This window comes from Thunnus thynnus, chromosome 12 (assembly GCF_963924715.1).
Source record: "Thunnus thynnus chromosome 12, fThuThy2.1, whole genome shotgun sequence".
In the NCBI taxonomy this organism is placed as follows: domain Eukaryota; kingdom Metazoa; phylum Chordata; class Actinopteri; order Scombriformes; family Scombridae; genus Thunnus; species Thunnus thynnus.
The window spans coordinates 7,206,833-7,222,197 of record NC_089528.1 but is presented as its reverse complement, the minus strand read 5'-3'; the positions used below and the strand labels follow the sequence as shown (position 1 = coordinate 7,222,197).

Below are 15,365 nucleotides of genomic sequence, written 5' to 3'. Positions count from 1 at the left end.
ATATGCATTACTATGTTGTTCTTGGGTGTGTTGAATTGAATTATGTGGTACACTGTGCAACAGGTGAAATAATCCAGAGCTTTCTGGGCTAGCTTTTGCTCCACAAGCTTTACATCAGTTACAGCTCCCACAAGTCTCACAGGCAACCTCAGCGCTGTGGTTGATGGATGCCAAAAATATGCCAGAAATATAGTGTGGTGTGGATTGTGCGTGCCAGTGGTGCAGGTGGTGCAACCTGATTTGTTCAAGTGATTTTTTTCACAACAGACATTTTGAATTGTCATAGCAGGAAAAGCACAGTTGTTGCAAATAACATTAACAATGGCTCTGTTCTGTTTAAGTGCCCAAGGAAGCCAAACTGGTCAACCATCATGCACTATACACCAGGGTCGTGAATTTGAGAAAATGGGATTCAGGTATCATTAATTTTATTAGTTGTACCTGTACTGTTCCCTCTTTGACATGTCAAAATGTGTGATATGATTGGTCATGTGTGATGTGAGAACCAGATGCCAACAAACAGCAACAGTTTTGCTCATTTTGATCTGAAAGTTGACCATTGTTGTGAGCAAGACTGCTTGACGTATAACACAGCATACAATGAAATACTAGAAAAATACATCACTATGGCATTAACAGTCTAATCCATCAAAACACAGCCTGTCAGATTATAGGGATACGTTATTATATGGATGAACATTAGAGGGCAGTATTTCATAAACAGTGATACAAAGCTTGAGAAGCGTCTCATGGGAATCACCAACCTTGCATATTGCCATATCATGACTTGCCATATCATAATGATCCAAAATGTCTTTATGGTAATCAGTATTATAGATCATGTGATGTCAAATGGCCTCGAACTACACCTGTAATTTGTACAGATGTTTATCTAAATGCACTGCAATTACAAAAAAGCAGTTCAGCTCCTCTCATCTTATATGTGTGTTCTGTAAAATGCTGAAGTTGTGGAAATGAAAGAGGATTAAAGATTTCAATTAGTAAAAAGGATGAAAACACTTCTACAAATAACATTGTTTGATGGATGCTGACAGTGTTTTGAACAAGCATGCTAAATGCCACCGTAACCACACTTAGGTTGTTCAAAGTTCAAAGCCTTTGTGTCGAACCACACTGTGCTTTGTTGTGAGTTAAGAACTGGGATATGGGATTTAGCCATACACAAATACAAAAATACATGACAGATCCAAATTTGGATTTGCGTAAATGGGAAATATGCACAGACACATTCATTCATATTTGTAAAAGTACTTTTATTTTTGAGGCCTTAAGCACAAAAAACAATTGCATTGTTGGAGAATTATACATCTGAGTGGCAGTTCAGTTTCAAGTACAGCATTTCAACCATTGGTTGCCTTGGATTTCTTCATTCTTGTTTTCCATAACAAAACACATTCAACCTACAAAACACTGACTTGTGTGAATGACATCTGAATTAAGTGAAGTGAAGGTGAATTGAAACCACACCTCATACTTTGGGGCTGAAAATGACTTTTAGTACCTGAATTTGTTAGCATTGTTCAAGCAAACCTTCACAAAACTAAGAAAAATGTCTGCATGTAGGCCTAGCCAGCAATGCTTAGCAAATCTATGACATCTTTTGTGTACACAACCATGAGAAAATAGAATAAAAAATTGTCAATAAAAACCCTGACCTGATTTGAGTAGTATCAAAGATATTAGATGTAAACATAAAAAATACAAATGTACAAATTATGTACAAAATCCTGGGTCCTGCCCACAGTGAGTTTTCCCCTTAAGGAAGTCAATAGCAGTCATGTTAAGGCACTCACTAACAGTTAATAACTTATTTAAAAGACAGGATGAGAAAATGACTTAAATACTAAACTACTATAATTTAGCCAAAGTTCATATATGCACAAGTATGTACAATAACACCTGCATTCATCCGTTTTTTTCTAATGGAGAGGCACTTAACTTTGTGGTACATGATGTACTTTTGTTCATATATGAATACATTTTGGTACCTCAGGGGATCAAATGCCATGAAGTATGAGAAGCTTGCTTTAAAATCTCAAGGCACATATACTAAGAGTCCTGCTGGTTTGGGCCAGATGCAGAAATGTTAAATGGTGAAAGGCCAACTCGCGCCTCATGTTCCGGCCATGACCCCGGGATGACCTCGGATACAAAAGTCTCTACAAGTTCGGAGTGGCTTACATGTGCCTCTTCATGTGGAGAGCCAGGTGATCTGAGCGGGAGAAAGCTCGCTCACAGAGGTGACACTGAAAAGGCCGGTGTCCAGTGTGCTTTCGGAAGTGACGGGTCAGCTCGTCTGACCTGGCGAACTTCCAGCCGCAGCCTTCCCAGTTACAGTGGTAGGGCTTTTCACCTGAGAGATACATGAAAAGAGACTTTGTTACACAACAGGCTTTACATAACAGATAATTATTAGATTAAAAAAAAAAAACATTAAACAACTGACCATTTAAACAGATGTAATTTTAAGTAGCCTAAAAGGTGCTCACCTGTATGTGTCCTCATGTGTGCTTTAAGGTGGGAGCTCTTGGTGTAGGTTTTCCCACAACCAGGGAACTCGCAGTTGTGCGTCGCGGCGCGTTTTCTGGCCCACGACCTGCGGCCTCGCTTCTGCTTGGTGCTCCCCACTTCATCGTGCCCGTAAAACTCCAGCAAGGATGGCGACGACGGAGGAGTGAGCATCATCCCCTGTATCGAAGTTGGATGTTGCTGCTGGTGAACGCGCATTGCCTCTCTGTGCAAGTTGTATTGTCCTTGAAACTGAGGCACACCCTGGTGTGCGTACTGTGGAGGGTAGGGTGCGTTCATGTAGTGGCTTTGGAGATGGTGCTGATTAGGATGATGGGGATGCGAGCTAAGTTGCGCCAAGTGGCACTCCGTGCGTCCCTGAGGCGCAGGGCGCTGCATGGAGTGCGCACTGAACCCCGGCAGTGCACCTGGAACTGCAGCCTGGTGGTGCGTAAAAGCTGCCGGATGCACGGAGCGCATCTGATGTTTTTCATACATCTGTCCCATAAAGTCTCCACCAGCGGCAGCCATCATACAAGACTGACCAACAGGCTCGGTTTTGATTTTGTATCCAAGCGATGGAGGAGATGTGGCCACTTCGTGATGAACGGGAACAGCTGGAATGGTGACCGGATTTAACGCTCGCAATTCGGTGTATTCCCGCGCGTCTCTCATCTTGCCTGCGTTGTCCGGAGAACTCTCCACCGGGTAGCTAATCTCAGGCGTGAGAAGCTCCGCCATCAGACTGCGCACGGGGCTCGAACCCGTGAAGCCAACCGTGCCGTGGTAGCTCTGCACGGCCAGATGAGAAGGGGGGTGATCGCTGCAGTCTGGAACTGAGCTGCCGCTGCAGCTCTCCGGGGACTCCGGCAGAGAATATACGCACTGCTGCTGCGGGGGAGAAATGTTGCCGTTGTTGTTGCTGCTGCTTACAACATCGGAAGTGATGGTGTTTGACAAAATGAACTCGAGGTCTAAGAATTTCCCCAGCTCGTCTTCGTCTTTGGGAGGTAAAGCAGGCGACTGTACAATGCTAAACTCCACTTCGATGAGCGGGTTGTCTGCGCCACCTGTTGCGCTCTCCCTTCCACACTCATCCACCTTGCACGGCTGTAAAGGAAAGCAAACTTCAAGTTAGAACAAAAACCCAACTTAAAATGCGCACTAACATTCTGAACTGAAAACTACAGAAATATTAACTAGGACGAGAGAAAAAACTTCACAAAAACTTCACTGTTTCCAAACTTCTGATCGTCAACTTACATTGTCAAACTGATTTCCTTCCATAGCTTGAAAACTTGGAAACGATGTCATGGCAGGCATCACTGCTTCAGCCACAGCCATGATGACCGCTTAGATGAGAAAAAAAAGCAAGAACTTAAAACTGTAAACTCGAACAGAGAGTGTCCTCTCTGTCCATAGAGGGCCTGTTAGATTACGTTGACAGCTGAGGAGCGTTCCAGGATTCAGGATGTGAGTATCCACAGAGCTGACTGAGCGTTTTATAGCTCGTTTACGCATACCGGGAGGTGTGGCCTCTACTCTCCCCCAAGACACACACACACCTCCCCCCCGCAGCTAAGAGCGCACACAAACATAACATGGCATTCAGGTGCGTCAAGCAGGTAATTTGCTGAGGTGCATAAAGTATGACTAAATGAGTTAATTCAGGATATGAATGGATGAATGTTTGAATGAATACGAACATTATATTCTTCACATGGTTTTAGGAGATTAATGACAAAACACAAAAACTTACAAAACATAAATGCAACTAAACGTTCTTACTTTTCAAACTTTTCCAGAAGGTTGTTAATTAAATGCCATCTTTTTCTCACCGCGTTTTCATCCTCACAGTTTCAGTGAGACTAGTGAAATGTAAAGGTGCACCTACAGTGCAACAGTCATCTTATGTCTCTCTCATGGGAAACTTAACATTTCCCTTGAGGCAATTATAGGGGGCGACACTAAACCTGGCAAAAGTCAAGAGCTGCAAGAGAGAGTCACAGCTCGAGGGAGTAAAAGATACCTGCAGTTGTCTGAGTGCGTCGTGTTTGAAAACGTGTCTTAAAAATAATTATTTGAAATGTTTCTTAACATATTAGTTTTCAGAGGGAAAACAACCTACCGAAAGTTCTCAACTTTTGCTGCCATTGTACCCAACAAAGACCTGCTCTCCAATAAACTTATTTTACAATTGAAATATCTCCCGCAGTTTCGTTCCTGCCTCTTCAAACACACGCACAGTCACTCACACATCATTTATTTGTCCCGATTTGATCCCTGCATGTTTAACACAAACACAAACGTGTGAAGCGACGGCTCATTCCCTAGGCCCATCGAAACAACCTGTTAATCTCTCTGTCAACAAAGGACTACATGTTTTTTAATGATCTTCCCCCAACAGCCCTGTTGTCCCCTGCAGTCATCGCTATGGTAATGTGCAGGTGGATGGGTGTCCATGTAGTGGAGAACAGCCTGTGGAGAAGACAACACAGGAAAAAAAAAATGACTTAAAAATAAAACTTTGATTTTTACTTTGTATCGTTTTTTTTAGTTTAGTCCTATTAAGTTTTCCACGCATGTATTCAAAAAATAGTGTAGATGTGGCACTAAAACAGTATGAATGTATCACAAGAAGTCTAGTCTGACATTTTTTAGAATCAAGGCCATAGCTAGGATTTTAGAAATACCAAGGTTATGAGGTCCCCCGCAGGGCACCAGACACCAAGCCCCAAATTTACAAAAATAAGTACATAACCTCAGTGAGGCTGTGGTTAGAATAGACTGAGTTTGATTCATAAATGCAATATTGTAAAATATAGAACACATAAAAATGCAAATGATGAGCATATTTTTTTCTGACAGTGCATGCATATAGCCCATAACATGTAAAACAATCATCATTTCCATATGTTGTGACCTTTATCAAATGTGGAGGCCCAGTTTCTAGCAAAGGGAAGGGTTACAACTTTTCTACGTATAAGGTTTTAGTAAGATGAGGAGGAAAAAAAAAGATTGATTTAGGCTATTATTATCATTATTACACTACAGCAAATATACTGTAATTATTATTTGTATTATATTGAAAGTGACATTTCAACACAATACAAAACCCTTTTCCTGATACATAAACACATTAAATATGTTTTTATTTCTTTCTATTTCTGCTCCTGCAGATGTGAATGTTATTGTAGGAAAAAAAAGTTCTACAGTAATAATATTAATAATATAAAAAAGTTAAGCGTGACAAGAACAGAATGAAGTTGGTTTCATTTATAAATCCAAAAAACTGCAACTAAGCCAAATAAACTAAATGAAAGATATCTGTCTTTCTCTGCTCCTGCAGGTGTTGTGATAGGCAGCGTCCAGCAGCTCTGCCTTTATACTCCGTTATTTTTAACCTGCTGGGCTTACGCAAAACAAATTCCGGTTCTGTCTCTGAGCCAAGTGGAAATGGACGCTGCTTCCTGAGGAAAAACTAGATACTCGCTTCCTCTACTTTCACTGCGGTCACAGAGCAGCCTGCTCATGGTCACATGATCTACTGCTGCTCAGACCACCACTGACTGATGGAAATCTGTTCCTACTGAGGAAACTTTGTGTTTAGATTCCTCAGTAGTGAGTTTACATTGAGGTACATATTCTGTGGTCAGTTTAAAGCAAACTTTATTGTACCACAGAACCTTATGGTGCAATAATACATCTGTTATAGATTTTATGTTAGTATATTGAAAAAAATCCACTATTTGACATATAATGTATTGAATAAAAAACAAACCCAACTGAAAACATGCAGTGGTTGTGCCTCTCCAGGGAAAACCTCCTCTATCTTGTCCCATCAAAGGTATTATCAAACTCAGGTCATGTAAAAACCTACTAGCCAAGAATAGAGAGACAAGTAGAGATAAAGAACTGCCCTGGGCTCAGGTTTCTCCTTTTGTGACTCTCTTTTCTAAAAGGGAGGAAGCCTTCCAGCTCAAGTGTTTTCTAAACACAGTTACTTAAGATTACAGTCAGACAGAGCACAGTCATCTCTTCCTGGGTTCAATGAAATGTTTACCCAGTAAAGATTAAAAAAAAGCTGTTTATTTGGCTCAATTTTGTGTTTCCAGGTTGAAATGCCTCATTTTTTCTTTGGAATGTATCTATTTTTGTAGCTTTGTAACATTCCCTTGACTGGTTATTTGAACACATCTCATTCAGCTTTGCTTTTTCTTGTGAAAGGAGATGATTCACACCGACACACATCAGATGTAGTGCTTGTAGGTGATTGGTCACCAAAAATGAAGAGAAACTTCAACTTCTACGCTTAATCTCTTCTCTCTTTCCCTCCAACCTCTTTCTCTCTATCTCTGTTCCTTCTCTGTTCTCTGCTTCCTCTCAGTTTCTTAAAATCAAACTCTCTATCTTTACGGTTGACTTTCTGAGTCACTTTTTCACAGGTTTCACTTTCATCCCTGCCTTGATGCTCAGAACAGACGCAGAACTTTCCACATGAATCATACAGCAGCATATCAGGAAGCTGTAATTTTGCATACATGTATACTAATTCTGTGTTTCTTCCATGCAAAAATAGAATCATTGTCAATCTCTCATTGGGGACACACAAGTCCATACACACATATTGTTTTTTTGTGTTCATGTCCAAACAGTAGCTCCATTTGGAACGGCCAGGAACAATCAGGAGAATGTGGACACGCACACATATAACAAGAGCAATTATCCTCCATCACCCACAAAGTGAGGGGAAACCCGGCTGTTATCTTGGATAAATACGCCGCCTTGCATGGCATGAAAAAGCAACAAAGTGATTAGAGAGGAAAAAAGAAAGAAAAAGACAGCACAGAGACGGGCTAGTTACCTTTTAGAAAGATATCAAAGGGAGGTGGGGAGGAGAGGAAATAAAACAAAGTGCTGAGAGGAATCATGGGAAAAAAGAATAGCAATAACATGGGCCTGAGGCCCTGCAATCAGTAAGTCTGCTCTTCCTGAGGCCAGAGTTTGACGCCTGTTGGGTCAAACAGTCTGCAAGGGTGGAAGACTTTTTATGTCTGACCAGACTGGACGAGACTGGATTAGATGGCATGTGGGTTGATGTCTGACTGTAGGATGTATGGCTTTACTTCACATTAGTATGTTTCCAATGGGCCAACATAGCCGATTAGATTTATTCAAGATATGCAAAATACTGCACCATATGTGGATAAAATGATGTTTTATGATGAATAATAGTGCTGCACACAACCCCAATACAATGATTTAAGAATAAAATTTATATTGCAAATGAAGAGAAATCTGGGAATGCCCCGACATGTTCAGACAAAAGTACCACAAACATGGAACAATAGTTTAAAAAAAAAGATTATGTGACTGAGTTCACATCATCACATATGCTAATTCAAGTCACTCATTATATCAAACAAAAGATCACTGCCGCACCACAGTGTTTAGTTACCAACAGTGCTAAAAGGTTTACCCTCCTCCAGTAAGCAGACAGCTCATGGTGGTTAAATGGTTTAGTAGCATTCAGCACTAATGAAGCCATTAGCAGCTAGCTGTTAGCCTAATGAGATGAGGGGGCCACATACTTAGCTGTCCTTAGCAGCATTTTGGCGGGATTTATTTTGTGTGTGTGCTCAGGATCACGGGTAATTGAGAGTTGGAATGGTAAGGATGATCCACAGAGGGAGAACTGTTGTTTGGATGGGCAAGAGAGAGAGACAGAGATATAGCCCCTTTCAGATATGCAGCTCATCACGTTAATCTGATGGAAATTTGACATATCGGTCACATGTCTACAGAAGCACCAATATGTCCCAATGGCAATTTTACAGAGTCAGACCTGGTAACCATTACCGTAAAACTACACAAATCTGAACTGCATGTTGTCAGATTAACGTCAAGGCTGTAGCAGCAAGGTTAAACAATGTGTTCCTTGATCCACACTTTAAGATCTCAGTTTTAAGCCAATATGAAGTTGTTGAGGAAATACTTTCCATATCAAATCTGGCTATAAAGACTATTTTTCCACAGCAAAATAAAAAAAAAACCCAAAACAAAACAAAAAAATGGTTCTTGTACAACCACAGTAATAATCAGACCAGTACTCCCTCTGTATATTTCCAATTTTCAAAATTGTGCACCCCTTACAGTAATTTATTACAAACTTATTATAAACACAGTGCAAGCTCATGACATTGTGCTATTTATTTTCAATGTTGTATAAAATGGCTCATCAAAGTTTAAGTGTGTTTAAATGAAGAGAAGAAGATCTGAGTTTGGGTAACTAAAACATCAATTCAAGGCCAGCAGCTTTTTCAACCTTTCAAACTTATCTTAGCATTTTATTGAAGTGTACTGTGAAAAACCAGTCTCGCTTCTTTCTGTCTCGGTTTCACTTCTTCTTTTCTCTGTTAGCCTGTAGCAGCGGCTGGGAGTCTGTCCAGTACCTGTTACCAGTACACTCATTACCTGAAGGGCCATTTACCTGTTCCACCTGTTGTGACTTCACATGCATGTGTGTTTTCCATAACGGTTCTTGTTTATCACAAAGTGTATGACAAATGTAAAAATAAGGGGGTTAGGAAACATTTTGAGCAGGACAGCATGTTGAAATTGATTTATTGTAAAGAGTCAACCATTATTTACATTTCGGCAGCAGATATGCAGCAAATACCAAATCATAAGAATGAAAGTACAAACGTTTAGAAAAATGTGAGATAGCGGCAAAAATCAAAGCACAGTAGTTGAAGTGCAAAATGTAGAAAACATGCAGCCAAAAGTAATCCAGACCATGAAGGAAGTGATGTGTTCATGAGTAGGGTTTGTTTTAATTTAGCAACAGCAAAATACTAAAAGCTATTCAATCCAGGCTCAAAATGTAAAAAAACAGCATGCCCTGTGTTTTGCTATTTGCAGCATGTCTTGATTTGAAGCGTGTTTTTCCAAATGTTGACTTGTATTTCCATCATCTCAGCAGAAGTCACACAGAAAAGCAGAAAGGCAGCTGAGCTGACATGGAGATTGTTTGTTAGCTTTGAAATACAGATAACTGTCCCAAGACAAAACAACAATTAACATATCAAGAAGTCACAGAGCGGTAGTAGGCCAGTGAAACCATTCATTTTTATTCTACTGAACCAGTATTACAGTAAACAGGTATTTCTGGAACATTCACTTTTCACAAACTGAGACATTTACTTTCGCTTTCCATGCTATATATCTAGCAGTTATTCATTTAGTCCCTTTGGAATAAGACACAATGACACAACTTTTAATCACAGTTTTAAAAATGTTGTTTCTCTACTTTCTCAACTGTGTAACTTTGAAGTAAAACTGAAATTTGAATTCTCCTGTAAGGAAAAATAAACAATATTGATGCTGCAGCTATAGTGCTCATTTTTCTATTTTTCAAAATCTCATATAACAGTTTTTGGACATATTTGTGTAAGCCTTAAGCTTCGGGGTGGATGTTTCTCATGACTGATATTTGAGGGCTGGTGTTGCTAGGTGACATGCTGTTTGTGGTGCACTACTGAGTGGAGCACGTGATAGCTATGAACTTTGATACAAGGTGTTTTTCCCCTTTATCAACAAGACCACAGTTATGGTTATCAACCGTAAGCTATCAGTGATGTGTCTCTTTACAACATTTAACATTTTGGAGGACCCATTGTGCTGTTACGTTTGTATTTCATTTGCAGAATGGAAGTTAGCAAGCTAGGCTAACTACCTAAATACTTAATATCACTTAAATTCCTAACTTCCCTAACTTGCAAGTTAAAACTAGCCTACACTTTAAACCAAGCGGTGCTCACTGCAGAACCAAATGCATGGGGCTTGACCTAGTGAAGCTCCACCTCTCTGTACCTGCTTGTGTGCCACCGCTCTTTTATTTAGGCCTAAACTTCATGCAATGTGTTATTTAAACTGCACTTTTGTACACACACAGGTCATAGCTAAACCAGCGTATTTAATTTCATAATATACACTTTGATCCACTCATCCAAAATGTAGCATGCAGTCACAGAAAGATTAAAAACCAGTTAAAACCAAAATATTACTCATTTATTTTCTTTAAATATGTAACAAAAACATCAAAACATCAAAAATAAATATGTTTACGAAACAAATAAATATCACATACATAAGTGCATTAGTAGGCCTAAAATTGGCCACTTTGGCAACTCATGAACTTCCCAATTTTGTCTTATTTAGGTGAAACAGCCACAATATAGTGGTCAGTGCTTAAACAGAGAATCAGAAAGCTGACTTAAATCATTTAGTTTCATGTATTTTGCCAGCAAGGTATCATCATCACCAGTCCATGATGCAAAGCACTGAAATAAATACAGTATCACATTATCATGGGTATCTAAAGTTGTGGACTCTTTAAAACATGTAGCAGGACATCATGGCGATGCTCCTCGTGTCATCATTGGTCATACAGTCTGTTGAAACAGTCTGTTGAAGGAAAAGAGGACACATTAGAAACATGACAATAGTAAATAAACTATTCTTGTTATCTAAATGTAGCGTATTTTAGACATTAAAAGCTAAAATGACAAATAAAGGCTTGTTCTTTCCAATTCAAGGCTGTTTATTAGAAAGCAATTAAGAACTACTTCTGGGAATACGACGGCAACTGGCAAGACGATGTTCATGATGGATGGCTTTATGAAATGTGGTTTAAAGTATTAACCTGAAACTAACCACTAAGTTATTTTTGTCATAGTCTGACAATTTAACAGCTTCAAACAAGATCAAAAGCCTAAATTAATTAATAGTCTACCATCTACTTGTTTTTACTCACTACCACCAAACCCTATTCTGAAACTGCTCATTTTAATAATTCCCTCGTTTCATCCAAAAGATTTACTCTCACATTAGGCTATAGCTCAGCCAAGAACATGTCAACTTGTTATGAACAATGTTTCATGAACCACAATCCGATGTGTAGGCCTACTCACTTTCTCCACCTCTCTGCTGTGCCTCCTTCCCACTCATCTTCCACCAAACTTTCCACCAAGACTGCAGAAGCTTCCCACCCCTGGAGCCCGCGGAGGAGTCACTCTCCTCGCGATCATCACAGCCATCTTGAATTTGGCCATCCTCCTCCTCTGGGTTGTCCTCCTCTTTCTCGAGGACCCCCACAGCCAGATATGTTGTGTCTTTCCACCACCTTTCCAAGTGGTGCTCACTGACCTAGCGCTACAAAGTCGTATGAGTGAATTGGGGTGGGGCTGGACCTAGAGGTGGAGACTGGCCTAGGCCGGTCTCCACCCACTGGCTCTGCAGTGAGTAGCCTCTCCTTAAAGTGGAAGTTAATTAGCTGAATTTGCGGTAGTGTATCCCCCAAAACACAAAGGTCTAGCTAACGATAGCTTTCTCTCTTTCATGAGTCCAGGTGTGGTAATGACAAATGACCTGATTATCAAACCTCACAGCAATGAGTAGCCCTGTAACTTCAACACAACCTTATCCCATTATTTGTTGTCATGATACAAGGGAACATACAAAGTAACATGGAGTAATGCACAGAGCAACATATGGTGTAACGTAGGAAAAATACTTTTAGTAACACAGATATTGCACCAGTCAAATTACAGTACTGACAATGTCATTTGGTAGCCAATATTCATGTCCGCCATAGAACACTAATGTAGGTGGCACTGTCACTGCAGAAAAATAAGTAAAACTTACATTTTAATTCTGTCAGACTAGGGCAGCTGACATGTCTGAACCAAACAACAAAGAATATTCAGAAATATTCTTGTTTTTCTCTTCTATTCTATAAAGGTCGAGAGACACAAGAGGCCTAGTCATAAACTCAGGGACCTGACACCGCTGTTAGTCGTCCAACTGTGTGCCATAAATAGCCAGCTTATATCATTACAAGTGGGTTGCTGTTTAAAGAAAATGGTTGACAATAGGTGTGTCATCAAAGAGGTAATGGGAAGAAACATTGTGCGCTAAAACAGGGAGATGGTATAGGGTTGCTTCTCCAGCATAATGTCTATACGATCTATTTAGGAGCAATCCTTATGCTCTTGGGCAATAAGCGATAGCTCTTCATCCATCTTGGCTGCTCCACTTAGCTCATCTTTCAGTGGCTGAGCTGTGTCTCCTAACCAGCCATGATACTCTATATGGATGCATGACAATGGGACAAAATCACACCCATTGTTGTGTTTTGTAAGAGGCGTAAGGAAAACATATGATGTTTGACATTTTTGGTTATTATTTAACACATAATGGTGTTCATTTCTGCATGTGTGGGTACCAAATTACATATACCTGTCTCGCTTGCCATGGACCATGTCAAACGTCAGGCCCATGATTTAAAAGACAATGATTCATTGAAACTGTTTAACTTTAAGAAAGTCGCAAGCATAGCAATCAAGAGAAATTCAAATATATTTGACGGATGTCAAATGACGTAATGTTTTCTGAACTACCTCCATTCTTTGCTTTCTGTCACGGGCCATGTGGAAGCTAAAGAAAGCTCATGCAAAACGTGGGTGAGTGAGAGGCCAAGGGGTGATGTATTGTTGCACTGTGTGTGTCAGTACGGTGTCTCATGCAGGGTCAGGAGTTCCAATTCCCAGAGGGGCCACCCATGCAGACCATAAATCTATGTGGAAACATCTTATATGCAGGATCCCACAATGTTATAAATGCTCTTTGTTGTAGAGTTTTGACAAGACATGGATATATGTACTTAAGTGTCTAAAATATACAGGTGCATAGATTGGCCAAAAAATGGATTTGTAGATGCCATTCAGGCATTTGGATGAAAATGTACAAAATACATTGTCAGCGTTGAGTTTAGAATTGTGAATACCTCAAACAGGCTTTTGGCCACCTTTTACATATGTGGAAGCCTTAACCGAACCATATTGTGATGTGAGGTGTGTGTTTTTTTAGCCATGCTACTGGCATATTTTTGTTTTTAAGTGAAATTTCTTGGAAAACCATTGGAAACATTGCTGTCAAATTTGATACAAATACTTTAAAAGACTTTTATGATCCTGTGGAAGCTAGTTAGCCTAACTTGTTTATGTTAGCACTGATTCCTGATAGAGCACAGGTTCCCAAGCTTTTGTACTTCATGGACTGTTTTCATATTGACTATAACATTGTGGACCGGGTGTTGAGAAAGTCTGCATTAGAGGTTACTTTCTGTGCATGTTATATCAATTTGTGCTTAGTCATCGTCAGCTTCTCACACTCAGTGTAGTGTTCATTCAAGCATTTGGATTTACTATGATTCATAATACAAAAATATATATGGAAATGTGCAAAATACATGTCAGCGTTGACTTGGGAATTGTGAATGTGACAAATAGGCTTTTGGCCACCTTTTACATACATGGAAATCTTAATCAAATTACATTGTGATGTATATGAGAAGTGTGTTTTTTTCAGCCATGCCAACAACATTATATTTTTGTTTTTTAGTGAAGTATCTTAGCAACAATAGGAAAGACTGCTGTGCTACAAATGCCCAAAATTACTTTCATGATCTTCTGACTTTTCCTAGGGTGTCATTGTCAGGTAGAAATTGTAATTTGTTCAATACTTTGGTTTATCACCAAATATCTACAAAACGTATGACTTTCCCATCTGTCTCTGTAGTACTCTGTGTTTAGTGCTTATTAGCAAGTGTTAGCATGATGAACCCGGTGAAGACAAACACAGAATTTTCAGTCTAGTAGTAGTAGTAGTAACCTCAGAGTAGTAAGGTCTCTGAGGTCAACAACTGTTTGTTGCTATCCTTATCTTTATCTTTTCAGGTGCCTTCTCTGGACTTGTGACAGTGATTGTGATGATCAAACTTAAAATACAACAATCTTTTCATTGAATTTAAAGAGCCTAAACATAAAAGTTTAACAACTGTTGTTGGTTGCTTGAAAAGCTGATTACTCCTGTGTTTTTATATGTGGGAGTGAGCCTACTGCTGTTAACAACGTGTATATAAAGGGTTGTGTTACAGAGCACTACATTGTACAGTTTGTCAGTGCAGAGGACTAGAAATAACCAGTCACTCACATTTAGACATTACAGTCATCATAGTGAACTATCTGTCATGTTAGTACAGTGTAATTTACTGAGTTACAGGTCATAGAGACGATAGTGAAAAATGTAGCTAACAGACAGATTAGTCAGTGTGTGGGTTAGAGTTACTGTAAAGCTTAGATTTAGGTTTAGGATTACAATTGATTTGTAATTACGATGGAAAGAGGAGATTAGCTGTGCAATATCTGCATCTTCTCATCTGCATGTTTTCATCTGATTATTCAGGAACAACACTGGAGTGTCAAAATACTACTGGTAATACTACTAATATAATGAAGGAATGGTGAAAAAGCTGGTGTGGGTTCTCTTAACAAGCACACACTACATGACGTTCAAAGTCATCAGATCACTGTACTTTTCACACTACACAACTTTCTGTCTTGTAATCGAGAAGCTTGAGGTTGTTGTGGTTTGCACACTACATGACTGATCAACGACAGGAGGTCACACATTACAAGATCTTTCACCAGGAGGAATCCCCGTCTGTCTGGTCTCCAAACTACATTTTGTCATGAAAACACATGGGAGAATTGACACGGGAAATATCGCAATGCCATGTGTTAGACAGACTTCCAGGTGTCCACACATCCTGTGTCGTGCGTTCTCATTGGCTGTAGCTCATCACCGCCCTCATTGCCACTCACAACACTTTTCACACTAAAGGATTTGGACTCCCCGACAAGTCCATGATATTTAGCCCGCTTGATATCTTTCAAGCGCCTGCGATGCATCAACAAGTCTCTTGCATCGCGTCT

At 39.8% G+C, this 15,365-nt stretch overlaps 1 protein-coding gene and 1 long non-coding RNA gene across 2 annotated transcripts; both read right to left on the bottom strand.

Moving 5' to 3' along the window:
- Positions 1-1,253: 1,253 nt before the first annotated feature.
- Positions 1,254-4,026, bottom strand: klf17 (Kruppel like factor 17). The gene is made up of 3 exons (XM_067605018.1): positions 3,793-4,026; positions 2,511-3,639; positions 1,254-2,374 (listed from the first exon to the last, which is right to left on the bottom strand). Exons 1-3 carry the CDS (start codon positions 3,871-3,873, stop codon positions 2,199-2,201), a joined length of 1,386 nt encoding a protein of 461 aa, XP_067461119.1. The 5' UTR covers positions 3,874-4,026; the 3' UTR covers positions 1,254-2,198.
- Positions 4,027-10,577: 6,551 nt separating this feature from the next.
- On the bottom strand, positions 10,578-14,472 carry LOC137193392 (uncharacterized). Its single transcript, XR_010930806.1, has 2 exons — positions 11,502-14,472; positions 10,578-10,995 (listed from the first exon to the last, which is right to left on the bottom strand). It is a non-coding gene; the product is annotated as an uncharacterized lncRNA (long non-coding RNA).
- Positions 14,473-15,365: the final 893 nt, after the last annotated feature.

Coding starts and splice junctions, on each gene's coding strand:
- klf17 (XM_067605018.1), bottom strand. CDS start 3,873: ATGGCTGTGGCTGAAGCAGTGATGCCTGCCATGACATCGTTTCCAAGT. Junction 3,640..3,792: donor AAGGAAATCAGTTTGACAAT/GTAAGTTGACGA, acceptor TTTCCTTTACAG/CCGTGCAAGGTGGATGAGTG. Junction 2,375..2,510: donor ACACATGAGGACACATACAG/GTGAGCACCTTT, acceptor TGTATCTCTCAG/GTGAAAAGCCCTACCACTGT.